The following is a 19,152-nucleotide window of genomic DNA, read 5'->3' on the forward strand; positions in this document are numbered from 1 at the left end:
GTTGTTCCATGATGTTGAAATACAATGCCAAAGTCTTTTTTTTTTTTTTTTTCCTTTCTTTCTTTTGGATTTTAAGGTTTCTAAACACTGTGGATTTTGTCCAAAATGTGGGAAAGAAAAAGAAAATCAGACCAAATGCCAAAGTTGTGGTATTCCTTTTTCTAAGGATTTGCAGAGAAATTGCAGACAAACTGTAACTTTGAATGACTCTGCTGGATTATCATTAAGAACATCAATTCATCAGAATTCTGGAGGACAGAAGTCACAAAACACAATATTACCAGTCAAGAAGTTTTATGGCAACAGTGTGGGAAAGATTCCAATTGATATTATTGTGAGCTGTGATGAGAGTGGACAGAATTATTTACATACTAATGGAAAAGTCATTTTATCTAGGGCAAAAGTAGCCAAAATCACAAACCTGAAAGAAAGGAAAACAAGCCTGTCAGACCTAAATGATCCAAGTAAGTATTTTACTCTCTTTAGTATTGCTTATATGGGTCTAATATTTTTCACATATATTTTTAATGTGAGCATGAGCATATTTCTGAAGTGTAGCTTTAAAAGGTTTTTTGTATCAGTTATATGACATGCTTTTTGGGTAGATTATTAAAACTGCCCATGTAATTGAAAAATAATAACTGACTTAGACTTTGTCCTTACCCTATCCATTTTAAGTAGTTTTTTTTTTTTAAAGAAAAGGCATAGATCTTGGCCCTAGTCTTAGGTCAGTTGCCAGTTAGGACCAACTTTCTAACTTTGACCCAGTTACTTTAATCTCTCTGATCTCTAAGTGGATATATTTCCTGCCTGATAGTGTTATTGAGGGAGTAAATTTAAAAATAACATGAAGTGCCTAGCATAACTCAATAAAGCATTTGACAAAAGAAAGGACTCTGAAAATTCACTCCCTTACTACTGTTGTTCCTCCTCTAAATCCTTTTCCTGTGTTTAGTCACATGTACATGCGTGTATGTATATGAAATACAGTCCTTTTTATAATAAATAGCATAAGATTGGAAACAGTCATAGACTGATTAAATAAACTTTAGTGTAGGTAGCTGGAAGGGGGGGAAACTTAATATTGTATAGAATGATTTTTAAGCTATTTTATCAAATGAATTAAAGCAAGGTACAAATCAGAGTTTATAGTATGCTACTCTTTATTTGTGATGGATAGGAGAATTTATATACCTTGTTGGTGGTTGAATGCACAGAATTATCTCAAATTAATTTAAATTAAAATAATATTGTGGCTATACATCCTTAATGTTTAAATAAAACTCCAGAGAGGTCCTAACTGGATTCAGTAATTTTGTTAATAATAATGTTGCTGTTTTTACATACATATTGATAAAAACAAGCCAGCAATTATATGACTGTCTCCAGAAACCAAGATGTTCAATATTGGAGAAAAGGAATACAAAAGCAAAATCAAAGAAGTGAAAATAACTAACTTTGAATTTGAATTGAAGATAATACTGAAACTTATTATATATCAATATTTTCTATTGAATAGAAAGTATCTCTTAGCTTTGCCCATGAAATATGTCTGGAAACAGTAAGCAAACCTTGTATAAAAACAACTTTAGTTCCCATATCCCATATCTGTGTTTCTAATACCATTTTCCACTAAAAATAATCAGAGCTCTTCAGAGAAATGGCTGACTCTAGGTCTGGAACACAAATGTGTGAGATAAATCTCAATCACTGAGTTGTATCAGGAAGCGTGGAAACAGTCACAAATAGCTAAGGTCATGTCAGAAGCACACAGCCAAAATGAAAAGGCTTTACTCAGTAACCAAGACTGAATCTGCTTGGGCCACAAAAGGAACCATAACTACTATGTATTGAAATATGTTAAATATATCACAATTAGTTCATAATGATACCCGCCTACTCTCTGACAGAGAGAAAAGCTCCACCTTATAAAAGGGATAAAATCAAGAAGTTTTTCAACCTCAAAAATGTATCAAGTCCTATTTTAATTCAGTGTGAGAAACCTTAACCTATACCAGTATATTAGCTTATTTTCCGAAAGAGCTTGATTTGTAAAGGAATTTCTGTATGATAGCTGTCAAGCCAACACTCTGTTATGATGTTATGAGGATGTCTATATTGAATATGAATATTTTATGACACATTTTAGTGTTATACCAATGCAATATTAAATATGTTAATATCATTTGAATATTTCCTAATGGTGAGGTTGTTATGTAAAATTTTACCGTAAGATATCAACAGAACTCTAAAACTTAATAGGCAATCACTGGGTATTATTCTGACCCAGACTTCCATGCTGGAAACTCAGCTTGCTGAGATTTCCAGGATGAGGGGAACTGGAAGTTAGTAAGACTGAGTTAGTAAGTAAAAAAAAAACAAAGTGAATCTATGTGGTTTTGAGGTGCCTTAAGCAGTTTACTATGAATTAAAACCATAAAGCCTAATTTTGTTTCCTTCCCCTCCAGAAAAATTAAAAACCATGTTTCTCAGTAATGTATATAGAAAAAATATTTTCTGTTTTAAGATATTTATTACATGCTTATTGGTCCTGCTTATAAAAGTTTATATACTAACCAGTTTAGTTTGGTTTTTACAATCCTGTGAGGTAGTTACTAATATAACCCTATTCTATAAATGAGGCAATCTATGCTTAAGGCTTCTCATTGTTATGTACATATATGCTGTTGGAGTTTAGATTTTTTTTTTTTTAATGATTTTTCTGGTTTCAAAGTCTTTTGTTTACTTTATCATTCTTAAATTTGTGTTCCTATTAAAATGATTTATTATTATGAAGCTTTTGTTCCATCCTTGGTGGTCAAATAATAAATAAAATGTAGTGTCTCAAGTAGTGATAAGTTCTGTGTAGAAAAGTGAAGCAGTTCTGGGAAATAGAGAGTGACAAGTGTCACAGTGAAGAAGCTTGCAGTTTTAGATCATAGAATTTTAGATAGGTAGGTGGAAAAGTTACTTGATAAAGAAACTTTTGAACACTGCCTAGAATGAGGTGAGAAAGAAGATAGCCTGATTTCTATGGGAACAAGTTTGGAATGTAAATGCAAAGACCAGTATTAGTCTGCTTAGCTTGCCATAACAGAATACCACAGACTGAGTGGGCTTAAATTTATTGTCTTACAGTTCTGGATGCTGAAAGTCCAAGAATAAGGTGCCATCGGGATTGGTGTCAGGTGGAGGCCTCTCTTCCAGGCTTGCAGACAGCCACCTTCTTCATGTGTCTTTACATGCCCTTCCTTTTGTGCTCACAGAGAGGGAGAGAGATCTCTGGCATCTCTTTTACCTATGACACCAGTCCTATCAGATTGAGGCTTCACCTTTAAGACCATGTAACCTTTATTATCTCTCTATAGGCCCTATTTCCACATATAGCCACTTTGGGGATTAGGGCTTCAGTATATGGATTTTAAAGGGACAGAATTTAGTTCAAAGCAGACTCTGATGCAGAATCTTAGGTATATACTTATATAGAATATATTCCATGTTTTGCAGAGAATTAAAGCAGTTATAAGAACAGCTCTTTAACTATTATCATCTTTGCATACTCTCTCCCTGTTTGCTTTGTAATTATGGTGACATTGAGCACAACCCTCATTTACTTTAAATTAATAAAACAAGAACTATGTAGTACAGTTCTATCTGTTGATGCATTGGAGCTTTAAAATAAGTTTTTGATAGAGTAAGATATAGAAGTTTTAATGTTCCTGAAGCACAAAAAAATGACTGTAGATTGAACACTAGGCTTACTGTTGAATATGTGCTTCTGTGTAGCTCTTCATAAACAATATAAGCAGTTATGAATTTTTCTAAAGCTTTTATACATCAGGTACTATGCCAATAAATCTTTTGTACATTAAATCATTTGTTCCTAAGACTTTGTTGTCCCCTATATCACAGAGGAGAAACTGAGGCAAATGACTAGTAAGTGGCAAGACCCTAACTTTCAAGTGTGTGTAAACTGACTTGAAAACTAGCGTCTTGGGCCTTCTAATCTGGCATGTTACATTTTCTGTTAATAAAAATATTACTTCTGAAAAACATTTGAGACTGGATAGCAAAATTAAAAGATGAATGGTGTGATGCTGGGGTGATTCCTCTCTGGGTGTTGTTATATGACTCAGAAATAATAACTAAGCATTTATGTTTATGATATATGATAGGGGAAAACAGAATTGCTCCTACAAGTTTTTACATTCTTCAACACATGACTTTCTTTACCAGATAGTATTTTGGACACTGGAAATATAGCAGTAAATAAGGCAATATTCTTGTTCTTTATACTTTATTTTAGTGGGGAGAAACAAATGAGTAAGTGTATATCCACAGCAAAAGACAACAGAAATTTAAATTAGTCGATGTGAATAAGCAAGTACCTGTGTGCTTACTTTATATTGGGTAGTTAATCAAAAAGTGGTATTTAAACCAATTATTTGATGACAAAAGTACAAAAGTGTTAGAATTACAGTTAGATAGAAACAAGCTGGAGGAAAAAATGAAGTAGTGTGAGAAAGTAGCCTGGGTCCAAATTACATACATCTATGAACCAGAGTAAGGAGTTTGGATTTTGACTCAAGTGCAGTATGCTGGCTCTGCAGAATTTGATAGATGAGTTTGAAAAGATTCACTAATAAGTACATGGTATAAGAGCAAATTACCTTCATGTAATGTCTTAGCCATGTTCATTTACTCAACAAGATTTACTGCATATTAGGCATTGGTCCAATAATTGTGGCTCAGCTGGTAAAAAATCCACCTGCAATGCAGGAGACCTGGGTTTGGTCCCTGGATTTGGTCCCTGGGTTGGGAAGATCCCCTAGAGAAGGGAAAGGCTACCTACCCACTCCAGTATTCTGGCCTAGAGAATGCCATGAACTGTATAGTCCATGGGGTCACAAAGAATCAGACACTACTGAGTGACTTTCACTTTCAGGCACTGGTTCAAGTTCTCCCAAAGACTAGTAACGATATTAGTGATTTCTTGTGTGAGGTAAAAATTATTTGATCACATGCAGTCTTACAGACTTTTAAAATGCATGCTATCTTATGAATAATTTGTATGCAAATTCTCTTCATACCTAAGACTTTCTGGAACTCTGAAATAGACCTAATGATAAACATGTAAGTGTTGTTGTAACTTGTCTGTGTTTCTGTGTGGGTGATTGTGATGAGTTGTAGAATTAATTTTACATTTGTATGTTATATAAAAAATGCCAGTTTAATTGCTCTACAAATTTAACTTTTCTTCAAATAGAGTGGATTGTATCTTCATTTTTATTAATCTCAGATCAGGAGATCTAAAGCAGATTTGGTGTATTTCCAACTTTTGTCATGGACTTACATTTTTAACTGACCAGAATGAAATACCTGAAATACTTAACACTTTCTTTGTAGTCATTTTGTCCAGTGATGATGATGACGACGACGACGACAACGACAGGATTAACAGAAGAGAAAGCATCTCTCCTCAGCCTGCTGATTCAGCGTGTTCTTCCCCAGCACCATCCACTGGAAAGGTAGAAGCAGCTCTAAATGAAAACACTTGTAGAATAGAGCATGAACTAAGAAGCATTCCAGCAGACTCAGAATTAAATACAGTTACATTGCCAAGAAAAGCAAGAATGAAAGACCAGGTACTTTTCACATTTATTAACATTTATTCAGATTTCTTCTTTGATATGTAAATATTTGGGGGGGGATGATAATTTGGTGGTATCAATAGAAAAAAATGAATTATCCATTAAGTAGAACTTAAAATAACACTGGGAAGATTATTGAAAGAACACTAAAGCATACAGAAAAATATATTTTAAATAAAGGCCTAAAGTGTAAAATTTCAACAAAAAGAAACAACATCAACCTTTAGTAAGCAAAATATAAGTGTAAAGTGCATATATTTGTATAATCTAGTAGACAGTAAGAGATCATTTTAACTTGGGTATATTTTATTAATAGCATAATATGGTTATAGTATATTTTATGTTTTAAAAGTTAGAAGGAAAAAGAAAATTTAAAAAAGATAGGAATAGACCAAAAGAAGGGAAATTCAGATAATAAACCTTTATAGGAAAAGTACATATCAAAGAAGATAAAATATAACCATATACTTAACAAACTTTCACAATTGATGCAAATCAGTTAACACATACATTGGCAAAAATCCAAGGTAAAGGGTACTTTCCTTATATGTTGATGAAAAAAAGGTAAGTTGTGGCCTTTTGGAAAAAGAGTAAAAGCATCTACTGAAATATTTAAAATGTATACTGAATGACTAAGTAATTCATTCCCTAGACAAAAGGAATCTTTAACCTCCAGTGCTTTGATTATGTATACAAATATAATTATTAGCAAACAGTCATTTTAATGATTGATATAGAAATTATGTAGGGACTTCCCTGGTGGCTCAGAGGTTAAAGCATCTGCCTGCAATGTGGGAGACCTGGCTTCGATCTCTGGCTTGGGAAGATGCCCTGGAGAAGGAAATGGCAACCCACTCCAGTATTCTTGCCTGGCGAATCACTTGGAGGGAGGAGCCTGGTAGGCTACTCCACAGGGTGGCAAAAAGTCGGACACGACAGAAACTTCACTTTCACTTTCATAGAAATTACTGAAGAAACTATAGTATATATGTACCGTGGATTACTACTCAGCCACTGTCAATGAAAATTGGAGCTGTATCAATGGCTTAGGATTTTCTACATGGCACTGTTTAGTGAGAATACTGAGATGCAGAAATTATGTGCATATTTTCTTATTTTTGTAAAAAGAACCTAAAAAATAAATTTGTATGTTAAAAAGTTGTATGTACATATGTCAGGAATTTGTACATATGTCAGGAATTCGGAAAGTTGTAGATTAAAATATGGAAACATACATATTTGATTGTTAAGATTGGATCAGTAAGAAATGAAAAACCAAAAGTAACTATAATAATAGAAAAAATATAGGCTGATAATTAGTGTAATCTTAGGAAATGCCTTTCCAAACATTTCAGCACAAGCAAAAGTAATAAATGAAGAGATGATTATATTTGTTTCAATGGAAAGTACAATGCAGTGAACCAAAACACCATCCACAGAATTTAATAGGTAATGCAAATGGGAAAAAAATAGTGAAATATGTGACAGAGGATAAGTTGGTCCTTTACATAGTTTTGATTTGTTAAAAATCAAAAAATAGAAGCAACTATAGAAAAATGAATAAAGGATATAAATAAGAGGGGGTTTTCTGTTTTTTTTTTTTTAAGTAAAGTACAAAAAAAATTAAAAATTATTTTTAAGTGTTAGATTGCTGGAAATTACCTAACTTAACTATTGAGCTAAGTAAAATCTCATTTGAAGAAATAATTCTAAAACTAAAAAAAGTTTTAAACCTCTCTAATAGATATCTGTTAATAACCTGGGAAAATATTCATTTAAATCAAGATCTTGTTTTTGTTTTTGTTTTTTTTTTTGATGATAAGGATTTTGACATCTTTACTTTTAATTGCATTCAATTTAAATATATACTTATAAAGACACTTTTATATTATGATTAATTTGCATTTGGGGATGACTGAAATCTTAATTCAACAGATCGTCTTTCAATAGTTTTTAATATATAAAGAAGCATCATTTTATAATGTAAATAGCAATTTTCCTAAATTATCAGTTTTCTAAAGAGCTGCTAATTTAGTCCAAATACAGCAACTACTACCACTCTTACTAGATAACTTTTATCCAGCATTTTACCATGCATGAAGCACCATGCTAAGCTACTTATATGCATTATTAGCTCATTTGAGTAAATACTGTTACATTTTAGTTTAGGAAACCAAAATTTTTAGTTTAGAAGTTATTATTATAAGTTTTACAAGATCAGATCATTGAAAGGTAGTAAACCTATTTTTTGAACCCAGGCTGTCTGATTCCTAAAGGACCATTTCTCTCTGCTTAGCTGTTACTGAAGTTTCACCTAATAACTAGGTAAAGTGGAACAGGAAGAGTTTACCGTTATTGTTATAAAATCAATAAATACTTATGTAGCACTGTTGAAGTAAAATCAATTTTATGTTTTGATAATTACGTTTCTTCTGTTGGGTCATCTTTGCTATGTCTACTTAGTTTGCAGTCTTGTTTTAATAACTTACTAAGTGAAAATTTTTTTCCTTTTTCAGTTTGGTAATTCTATTATCACCACACCTCTAAAACGTCGCAAAGTGATTTCTCAAGAAATTTCAGTTGATCCTGTATCTTTAAGCTGCCAAAGTTCCTCTGATACTGTAGTTTTAAACTGTCGAAGTATACGAGTAGGGACACTCTTCCGACTATTAATAGAACCTGTAATTGTAAGTACGCACTATGCTCTTTACTACCAATTATAAGATTCAGAATTTAATATATAATATTTTAAAATTTATAAGTTAAAATATTTAATAGAACATTGCAATTATTTCAAGATTTCAAATTGCTTTAAGAATATGGACAATTATAAATAGCTACTCACCATAAAAATTAGTAGGTAAAAACTTGGTCATATGTATTCTGATAAAAAAATTTTTTAAATTATAACATAATATTCAAAGTAGTGCGTAATCATTATAGGAAAATGTTTATTCTCACTGAGTTGGAATTCACTCCAGTGTGTTCCCGTTTTATTTTCATGTCAGCCCAATGCATGAAAACAGTATTTTGAGGAACTTTATGAGAAAAAGAATTGAAAAGCTTTGGGGTCTGCATAAAAATGTCTTGTGACATAGTGACTCCTAGAAATAGATTATTGGACTTTGGTGGCCGCCCAAGAGGCATTGTGCTTTTGAACTAGTTCAGTGTCCAGAGAAGCCAAAGAACTTTCTTTCGTCCCTTTATCTTACCTGTCACACCTGTCTCATTGTTATTCTGCTACCACCAGTCCAATCAAATGTATATTTTCTATTTAAGGTTGTAACATAATCTCCTTAATCTGCCTTCTAAGTCTTTTTTTTTTTTCTTTCTGGTGTATCCTATGCATTGTTGGTAGGTTAATCTTCCAATAGCACTGTACTTATAAGGCTTCTTAACTCGGATGTCCTTAATTCTGTGTTTCCAACTATTTTTTAATGAATAGAGGCTGGCGTCATTCTCGGTATTATAAAGATCAGATGGACAAATGCAGTACATGAATCAGTTTTTTTGCCTTCTATAGGCAGAGTTCCAACAGCATGTCATTTAGGGTCTCTGTGGCAAAATCTTCCCCCAAAATCTATGATTGTTACTAATTTATCTTATTTTTTAGTTTTGTTTAGATTTTATCAAGATACAGCTAGAAGGTAAGCTGTTGTATGTCCTACTGCTCACTAAAGCTTTGTTTACACTAAAACACTTTACTGGAATAAAAAACGTTATTTTTAGAATTCACTAAGATAATTAGTTATTATATGCATTATAACAAAGGGCATTATACCTTAAGAGTAGAAATTTCATACTATAACATCAAAGAAGCTATGTTTAAGTTTTTAAGTATTCTTCATTAGAATTCTCTTTCCATCTGGGAAAAAATGTATTTAGATACTTCTTTAAGATCAAAGATTTTTCTTCATTTTCCCACTAAAGTTACCATGTACAAAATATAATAAATATGTGAGGGCTTCCCTGATGGCTCAGATAGTAAAGAATCTGCCTGCAATGCAGGAGACCCAGGTTCGATCCCTGAGTCAAAAAAGATCCCTTGGAGAAGGGAATGGCTACCCACTCCGCTATTCTTGCCTGGAAAATCCTTGGACAGGTTAGCGTGGCAGGCTATAGTCCATGGCGTTTTGGAGTCAGACACAACTGAGCAACTAACACTCTCACTTTCAGTTTTTCATAATAAATGTGTACTTTAAAATTGTAATTCCCTAGTTTGCTCCATTCATGATTTTGCCCTGTTAAGCACTGATTCCTTTTCCATTTCCGTTTGTTTTTCTCCAGAACCAGAAAATGATCCTGTAGGGATTACTTTAAATACCTCTGATCTAACAAAATGTGAATGGTGTAGTGTCCGAAAATTACCAGTAGTGTTTCTGCAGACTAAACCGGCAGTTTATCAGAAGCTGAGCATGCAGCTGCAGATGAACATGGAGGATAAAGTTTGGAATGACTGTAAAGGAGTAAATAAATTAACAGGTAAGTTATGTAGAGCAAATGTACAAGACATTGGTTAGCAGACTGTGAGTTGATATTGATAGATCCCTTAGATATATTCGTATTACCTACAATCTTGATAACGACATTATAAGATATTACTTCCCTCATTTTATAGAAGAGGAAAAGTCCATAGAAAATGGAAGTTCTGAAGATAAAACCCAGGTTTAGCCATTTGGAAAGTTTTCAAAATGGGTTGAAACCCCAAAATATACATAGTGTTTATTTAACACTGTATAATCTGAGTAAAATGAGGTGTTTTGTTTTAATGTACTGATAGAAGTTGTAACTGTAAATCAGCCATATACAGTTTTAAAGTTGGAATCTTTAAAACTTAGCCTGAATAGAAAGTTTGAAAGTTCATTAACAGGTCTTCATTTTCTACGATAAATCAGTGTGGTTCTCCAGTTTGTTTGTTTCCCTTCCCCCAAACATTTGTGGCATAGCGTGACTAGTTGTGTTCTCCTCACTAATTGCTCCTTCAGCTTAATGATAAGTAAATGATAGATAACTATGAAAGCTCCAAGAGTTGGCACATTAGTGAATATCGGTTTTTACAGTTAAATCTGGAGTTACTGCCAATTTACTTGGCAGTTTCTTATGTGTTTGATAGCAGTATTGACTGATTATATGTTTAAAATCAATATATTTGGATCCTATTAGGTGAAATAAATTAGTTACATCTATGAATAGATTCATTCTAGAGCTGCTGCTAGGGTAATGTGTTCTGGTTCGTTTCTCTTAATTAACTTAAGTGACATTGTTAGGTGATGGTATTATTGGTCCTTATTTTAGTATTTATTACATATCCACTGTATGCCAAACACTGTTTTGAACATTTATACCAGGATTTCTGGTGATGTTCTTGGAAATAACTAGTTAACTTTTTATTTTAGTATCTATTTACCTATTTTTTTCTTTTAGACTTATAATTATATTGATTTCTTTTCAGATTTGGAAGAACAATACATAATTCTAATTTTTCAAAATGGCCTTGATCCTCAGGCAAATATGCTATTTGAAAATATTATTACTGACATTGGTATAAAGAATAATGTGTCAAATTTTTTTGCGAAAATTCCCTTTGATGAAGCCAATAGCAGACTTGTTGCCTGTACAAGAACCTATGAAGAGAGCATCAAAGGAAGTTGCGTGCAAAAAGAAAACAAAATTAAAAATGTAATTATTTTTTAAATGGTAACTTTAAAGGGAAATGTGTTTCATTATCATATTGCTTGTTTGGAGTTAGCTCTTTTTATTTCCATTTCAGAATTATTTGCTTTTATATGTAATTTGTAAACTATATGGTGTCAAAACATTAACGGTGGTGGGTGATTTGTGACACAAATAGTATTTGGTACAAGTCTCAGAAGTATTTTAGTTTCTTTCCACATTCTGTTCTTGTCTTTACTTTTTGTCTCCTTTTCTTTTTCTCTCGTCCCTTTTCCTTCCCCCACCTCCACCCCCCCTCAGCATACATATACACGCAGTGCTACATTCAAAGTGACTGGTATTCTAGTCTTAAATTTGCTAGTGATTCCTGTTGGTGACATTGGCTTCAATACAAATAAAGGCATTTCGGTTCCTGATGTATTATAGTTTTATGTGTAACGTGCATACACGGTTGAAAACTTGGAAAGGAAAAATATAAACCTTTTGATTCTGACTCTCACCAATTCTAGAATAACTTGATTCTAGAATAATTGATCATGTAGTAAGTAACTCTGAAGCCACCTGAATCAAAGGCCACAATACTACTATAACATACAATATAAGTTAATCAATAAAAATACAACTTAAATACTCGAAATTTGTCTCCTACCACAGCAACTGGAGTTTGCTGACAGTTTATTAAAAATACTTAAGTGTTGCAGCCTGCCTACAAATTTGGAAATAGGGCTATCCAAGGCATAATACTGGTGAAGCTGAGCAAGACTTCACCAGAAAAGAACTATCCACACAGTTAGTGGGTTGAAGAAAAGCACAGGAGGAGGAAGGGGAACCATTCCCCTTCTTTTGCAGAATTGGCTACAGGAAATAATTCCAGAGGAAGAAAAGAGCAGCTGGAGCCGTAAGGCAGCTGTGTGGACTCAGATTTCAATGGAAGGCTCTTTCTTTAAGGACTGCTTGATTCTGGAGAACTGAAGCTCAATGGACTGTGTTCCCTGAGCCTCTGCTCCCATATTCCATGGATTTCCTAGGCACTGAACTTAGGTAGGCCTCCACTTGTAGAAGAAAAAACCACTATCTGTTCTTTGGATTTTACTAACATAATCTAATTTAATATGGATGATAGAGATCTTAGACAAGATACCAGAAAACCAGTTACAAAAATCGGAAGTATTGTTCTAGAAGCTACAGATAAAAAGAAAGTGGACCCTAGTTTTGCCTGTTTTTTATTTTTAATCCTTTTTAATTGAAAAGCATTCTTGCCTTTATCTTTCTTTTGAAATTTTTTCAAATTGATTTTGTGAACTGGTAATTTAATTTTCCTTACCAGGTGGCCCTTGAATCTAAAATACAACTTAAAAACAAACAAGAATTCCAATTTTTTGATGATGAGGAAGAAACTGGAGAGAGCCATACCATCTTCATGGGTCCTGTAGAAAAGTGAGAGAATTCCTTTACATTTGCAACACTTAAATTTCTTCTCTGTTTTATTACATTTCAGTGTTATACAGACCTATTTTTGTTTTGTTTGCTTATTTTTTAAAATTTTGTTACAGATTGATAGTATATCCACCACCTCCAGCTAAGGGAGGCATCTCCGTTACTAATGAGGACCTGCATTGTCTAAGTGAAGGAGAATTTTTAAATGATGTTATTATAGACTTTTATTTGAAGTAAGTTAATTTTCTCCTAGCCTTTTAGTAAATTTTTAGCCCATCATAATGTATATGTTTGTTTTCTAGAGTCAGAATTGTATTTTGAATTCCATCAATGCCACTTACTGTGTGACATTTGGAAAGTAATGTCTCTGTGTGTGTTTCTTCATTTTAAAAATGAGAATCATAGGAATGCAAGGGATTTCTGTGTATTAATTTTATATCCTGTGACTTTACTGTATTCATTGATTAGCTTTAGTAATTTCTGATGTCCTCTTTAGGCTTTTCTATGTAGAGGATCATGTCATCTGCAGTGAGGGTTTTACTTCTCCTTTTCCAATCTGGATTCCTTTTATTTCTATTTCTTATCTAATTGCTGTGGCTAGAACTTCCAAAACTATGATGAATGGTAGTGCTGGAGATGGTATGGAGAAAAGGGAACCCTCTTACACTGTTTGTAGGATTGCAAACTGGTACAGCCACTATGGAGAACAAGGTAGATGTTCCTTAAAAAACTGAGTATAGAACTGCCATATGACCCAGCAGTCCCAGTGCTGGGCATATACCCTGAAGAAACCGGAATTGAAACAGACACTGTGCTTTCATTGTCAGACCCAGTGTTCATTGCAGCACTATTTACAATAGCTAGGACACAGAAGCAACCTAGATGTCCATCAGCAGAGGAATGGATAAAGAAGTTGTGGTACATATACACCATGGAATATTACTCAGCTATAAGAAGGAATGCATTTGAGTCAGTTCTAATGAAGTGGATGAACCTAGAGCCTATTATACAGAGTGAAGTAAGTCAGAAGGAGAAAACCAAATACTGTATATTTAATGCATATATATGGAGTCTGATTAATCTATCTGCAGGGCAGAAAGAGATGAATACTGTATATTAACACATATATATGGAACTTAGAAAGATGGTACCAGTGGATGATTCTACATGCAGGGCAGCAAAGGAGACACAGATGTAAAGAACAGACATTTGGACTCAGTGGGAAAAGGAGAGGGTGGAATGATTTGAGAGAATAGCATTAAAACATATACATTACCCTGTGTAAAAAAGATGTCCAGCATGAGTTTGATGCGTGAAGCAGGGCACCCAAAGGTGGCGCTCTTTGACGACCTAGAGGGATAGGGTGGGGAGGAATGTGTGAGGGAGGTTCAGGATGTGGGAGAACCATGTATGCCTATGGCAAGTTCATGTGGATGTGTGCCAGAAACCATCACCATATTGTAGTTATCCTCAAAATAAATGAATTTTTTTAATGGGAATAATATCTAAAAGAATCTAGAAAAAATATCACATGCAAAGTGATCGTAAATAGTAGCTTATTACATTGTTACTGTTAGAGTGTTTGGGGCTTCCTTGATGGCCCAGATGGTAAAAAATCTGCCTGAGTGCAGGAGACCCGGGTACGATCCCTGAGTCAGCAAGATCCTCTGATGAAGGAAATGGCAACCCACTCCAGTATTCTTGCCTGGAAGATTCCGTGGACCAAGGAGCCTGATGGGCTGCGGTCCATGGGGTCTCAAAGAGAGATGACTGAATTATTGAGCACACATACACACTGTGTTAGAAGTTGATGATTTTATAGGGAATACAATTATGGGATTTAAGTATTGACAGAAGCATTAGCACGGTGCAAATATAGCAGAAAAAGAAAGCAGCATTCTCTTTGGGGGTTGAGAAATAAAGAATCAAGAAGCTTTCCTTGAAGGGCCTACATCATGATCTGGAATACACATACATAACATGTGTTTATGTATGTATAAACTGTATGTGTTTACTGCTTTGTGATATAAGATGAATGTGTGTATGAAACAAAACAACCATCAGTGTGTCTAGTGCTCTCCAATATATTTTGTTTATTCAAATGTATAATATATATATATTTTAAACTGGTTGTTAAAAGCCACTGGATTGCTTTTTATAGCCTATGATTGCAGCCCATACTTTGGGAAAAGACAGCATTATTATTCACAATGAAAGATTTTGATCAGAAAGTGACATGTAATTGTTTCCTTAAGGTCATTTTGACAAGCAGGTTTATTGTGAATGTCTAGATGAGAGATGATTTAAGCAAATTTAATTAAGGTGATATAAGAAGCCTAGTTAAGGCATTTTAGTTGTAGTGAAGAAGAAATACTGAACTGTTTTAAGAGGTAGAGTTGTTTAACAGAAGTCCTGGACTGATTGACTGCATATTAAGAAGATAAATAAATAGATGTCAAATAACTCCTAGTTTTCTTACTAGTAAGATGTCCAAATGATTTTGCCACTAACTGAACTGTGATATGACAAAAGGGACAGTGTCACTAAACAATTGTATATATGGCTATAGAGGTCAGTTGAGTTCTGACCTAGAGACACATAGAGATAGAAGGCTTTACAGATAGTAGTTTAATTAGGAGAATGGATGAAATTGCACAGTGAGGAATGTAGAATGAGAAAAAGAGCTATAAGGACAAACCCAGCAGAGTAGATTTTAAAAGAGAGCGAGTAAGGAGACAATAGATTCTGAAGGTATTTGAGAGATAAGAATTTTAAAATAAAGATTTGCTGGCAAGAGAAACTGTCCTAGATTTTAAATGCCTAACTTTGCATATGTAGTTTCTTTTGAAACCTCACCCATATTCAAGGACAAATTCAAAGTTCTTGATAACTAAATTAAAGGGTATTATTTCATAAAAATACCCAACAAAGCATATGAAAAGATCTTCAGTGTTATTAATCATCAGAGAAATGAACATCAAAACCACAGTGAGATCTCACCTCATACCCATTAAGTAGGATGGCTGCTTTATTAAAAAAAAAAAAAAAAAAAAAAATCCCCCAAAATAACAAGTGTACAAGAGAATGTGAACAAATTCCAGCCCTTGTACACAGCTGGTTGGAGTATAAGATGGAACAGCTTTTGCAGAAGACAGTGTTGTGGTTCCTCAAGAACCACAAAAATAGAACTGCCATTTGATCCAGCAGTCCTACTTCTGGATATACAAAAGAATTGAAAGTAGAGCTATTTTAGAGAGATTTGCATACCCATGTTCATAGTAGCACTATTCATAATAGCTAAAAAGTGGAAGCAACACATATGTCCATTGATGGATGAGGTTATAAACAAAGTGTGATACATATATATAATGGAGAATTATTCACCCTTAAAAGGAAGGAAACCCTTCACATGCTGCAACATGGATGAACCTGAACACATTATACAGTGTGAAATGAGACAGTCACAAAAAGACAAACACTGTATGAATCCATGTACATGAGGAAGTGAAGTAGTCAAATTCATAGAAAAGCAAAGAACTGATTCCCGAGGGCTGCAGAGCAAGGGAACAGGGAGTTACTGTTTAATGGATATAGAGTTTTGGTTTTGAAAAATAAAGTTTTGGAGATCTGTTTCACACAGTATGAATATACTTAACATTATTGAATTGTCCACTTAAAAATGGTTAAGATTGTAAACTGTTGTGCATTTTTTCCGTAAGTTTTCACGAGATGTTGTGTCTGAATACTAGTGTATACCACCTTAAGAAACCAAGCAACTGCAAAATCTTAAGCGATTGTGTAGAACAGTGCTGCCATTATTGGATAGAGTGTTCTATGAATGTCAGCTAGGCCAAGTTGTTTGACAGCTACTATTGATATCATCTTTGTCCTTAGTGATTTTATACCTGCTTGTTCTCTCAATTCCTGAGAAAGTCATTAATCTCCAACTATAATTATTAACTTGTCTATTTCTCCTTAATGTATTGTGAAGGTCTTTTGTTAGCTACATGTATGTTAATGTCTTCTTGGAGAATCAAGCCCCTTATCATTACATAATATTCCTTTTTATTCTTGATAATCTCCTTGTTTTTAATCCTACTTTGTTCAAAATTAATATAGCTACTACAGCTTTTTTTTTGGTTCATGTTTGTGTGATGTATGTTTCTTCATCCTTTTACTTTTAACCTATGTCTTTATGTTTAAAAAATTCTTTCTGAAGGCATATAGATGTATCTAAAAAATAAGTTCCTATATTTTTTTACATTTTAGTTTATTGTATTGCATAGTAAATAGTCTATACTTTTTAGAGTAGAGATTTTATAGTTATTTTTTTGAAATTATTTTCAGTAGGCCTCTTGACATCATATAGTTAAACTTTAAAGCAAATTTTATACAATGAACTTACATTATCTACAAGTTCTGCCTTTTCTCATGCAAATCACTGTTCCAAATAATCTAACAAAATGCATGATTTTAAAAACTCCGTTTATATTTCTCTCATGATTTTTAGAAGCAAGTTAAAAAGAGGAAACTTTTTCAGATTTCACTATTGAAATAAGTAATTCAGTTGCCACCAGGGCTGCTCGTTCTTTTCCGTTTCTAACTCTACAAGTTAGAAGCAAACCTTTAAACAGTTTGCCATACTTATAAGAGGTAGAAGGGCATTGAATCTAGAGAATGTTAATAAAATACAGAGGGAAAGATCTTTTAACTTCATCCTGTAATTAAATTTCATAATTAAATTATTAGATTGTCCTCCTTTAACAGGTGCATGAGTTTTAATATTTAAATGATTTATACATGGAAAGAAAGAAATTTCAAAGTGAAAGAAATTCCTGGGGGTTGTTTTGTGTGATAAACTTGGATTTCCCTTTAATTCTAGAATAAGAAACAGCTATTCAAGTTAAAATTAATAATTCTAATACATGTACATGAAAAACCCAGAATTGTATATCGTCACAGAAATGTTAATACTTATGGATGTATATCAGATTAGAGAGACAGAACTAGTTACTTTAAAAGGCTTTTTGAAGTTTTGTTTTTTCACTTTTATGTCTTTAATTCCTCTAGGATTTGTTTTTATGCATGGTATCAGATAGAGACCTAATTTCATATTTTTCAATGTGGACAAATAATTGCCCTGGTATTATTTGTGAGGCAGTTCATTCTCTCCCCACCAGTGTGAAATCCTGCCTCTGCCATATACTAAGATAACAGTGGCACAGATCTGTTTTCAGGACTCTGTAGTCTGTTCCATTGGCCGTGTACCTATCCCTGCATCAGTACCACACTGCCATGATTACTATCTTTATTCTTGTTATCTAAAAAGGCAATACTCTTCACAAGTGTTTTGGATATGCTTGACCTTTTTAATTCTTTCAGACAAATTTTAGTATCAGCCCATCAAATACAATTTTTAAAATTCTTTTGAGATTTTGATTGTGATTGCACTGAATCAGTTAACCTCAACTGGAGGCAGCTTTGGCTCCAGGGGATGTTTGACAATGTCTGTGGACATTTTTGATTCTCACAAAAGGAAAGGATTAATCTAATAGCATCTAGTGGGTGGAGTCTAGAGATAACGCTAAACACACTACACTGCACAGGACACTCCCAGCAACAAAGAATTATCTGGCTTAAAATGTCAATGGTGCCAAGCTTGAGGAGCCCGCCACTAAATTTATGCAATTTGGGGATGACTGATACTTATATTTTTGAGTATTTCAGTAAAAATATTTTCTGATCTTATAGCCAGCCATCATGATAAAACATTTCTAATATGTCTGTAGATCTTTCTTAAGTTTTCTGTATGAAAATCCTTTCATCTTTAAATAAATTAATTTTGTACATTTACAAAAATAAAGCATGCTTTATTTAGTACACAAACAGACTAAAGTATAGTCTGTTTTCTTAAGTCACCAAATCCCATTGTTCATTCAGTTCAGTTTACAAAGGAGCCATTGTCATTTGTTTTGGTAAAGCAGCGTGGTTCACCCATTATGGTTATAGTCTGTAAGTTCAAGTCTAATTGATTACATGCTTCCCTGGTGGCTCAGAGGTTAAAGTGCCTGCCTCCAATGTGGGAGACCCAGGTTCGATCCGTGGGTCAGGAAGATCCCCTGGAGAAGGAAATGGTAACCCACTCCAGTATTCTTGCCTGGAGAATCCCATGGAGGGAGAAGCCTGGTAGGCTACAGTCCATGGGGTCGCAAAGAGTTGGACATGACTGAGCGACTTCACTTCACTTCTGTTTTGAATATAAGATGTAGAATTCAGTAGTTGATTTAAACTGTGTCATGAGCTGATTCACTGTCATATCTTTTGTGGGGGCACACTGAGTTGCCCTAAAGCAAGAAATCTGTAATTTATGTCCTTTTTGAGCTTTAGAATT

The 19,152-nt window shown here is 33.7% G+C and overlaps 1 protein-coding gene across 7 annotated transcripts in view; it reads left to right on the forward strand.

The window, feature by feature from the left end:
- The window catches only part of SENP6 (SUMO specific peptidase 6), a 127,549-nt gene that overhangs the window by 86,022 nt on the left and 22,375 nt on the right, over positions 1-19,152 (forward strand). For all 7 annotated transcript variants that reach the window (XM_040239065.1, XM_040239059.1, XM_040239060.1 and 4 more), the window contains 8 exons: positions 77-464; positions 5,407-5,645; positions 8,168-8,338; positions 9,265-9,298; positions 9,939-10,133; positions 11,104-11,330; positions 12,652-12,761; positions 12,878-12,994. In XM_040239065.1, coding sequence (XP_040094999.1) covers positions 77-464; positions 5,407-5,645; positions 8,168-8,338; positions 9,265-9,298; positions 9,939-10,133; positions 11,104-11,330; positions 12,652-12,761; positions 12,878-12,994 — 1,481 coding nt within the window. The remainder of the gene's footprint in view (positions 1-76; positions 465-5,406; positions 5,646-8,167; positions 8,339-9,264; positions 9,299-9,938; positions 10,134-11,103; positions 11,331-12,651; positions 12,762-12,877; positions 12,995-19,152) is intronic.

The sequence above is a fragment of the Oryx dammah genome, unplaced genomic scaffold (genome assembly GCF_014754425.2).
Source record: "Oryx dammah isolate SB20612 unplaced genomic scaffold, SCBI_Odam_1.1 HiC_scaffold_4, whole genome shotgun sequence".
NCBI lineage: Eukaryota > Metazoa > Chordata > Mammalia > Artiodactyla > Bovidae > Oryx > Oryx dammah.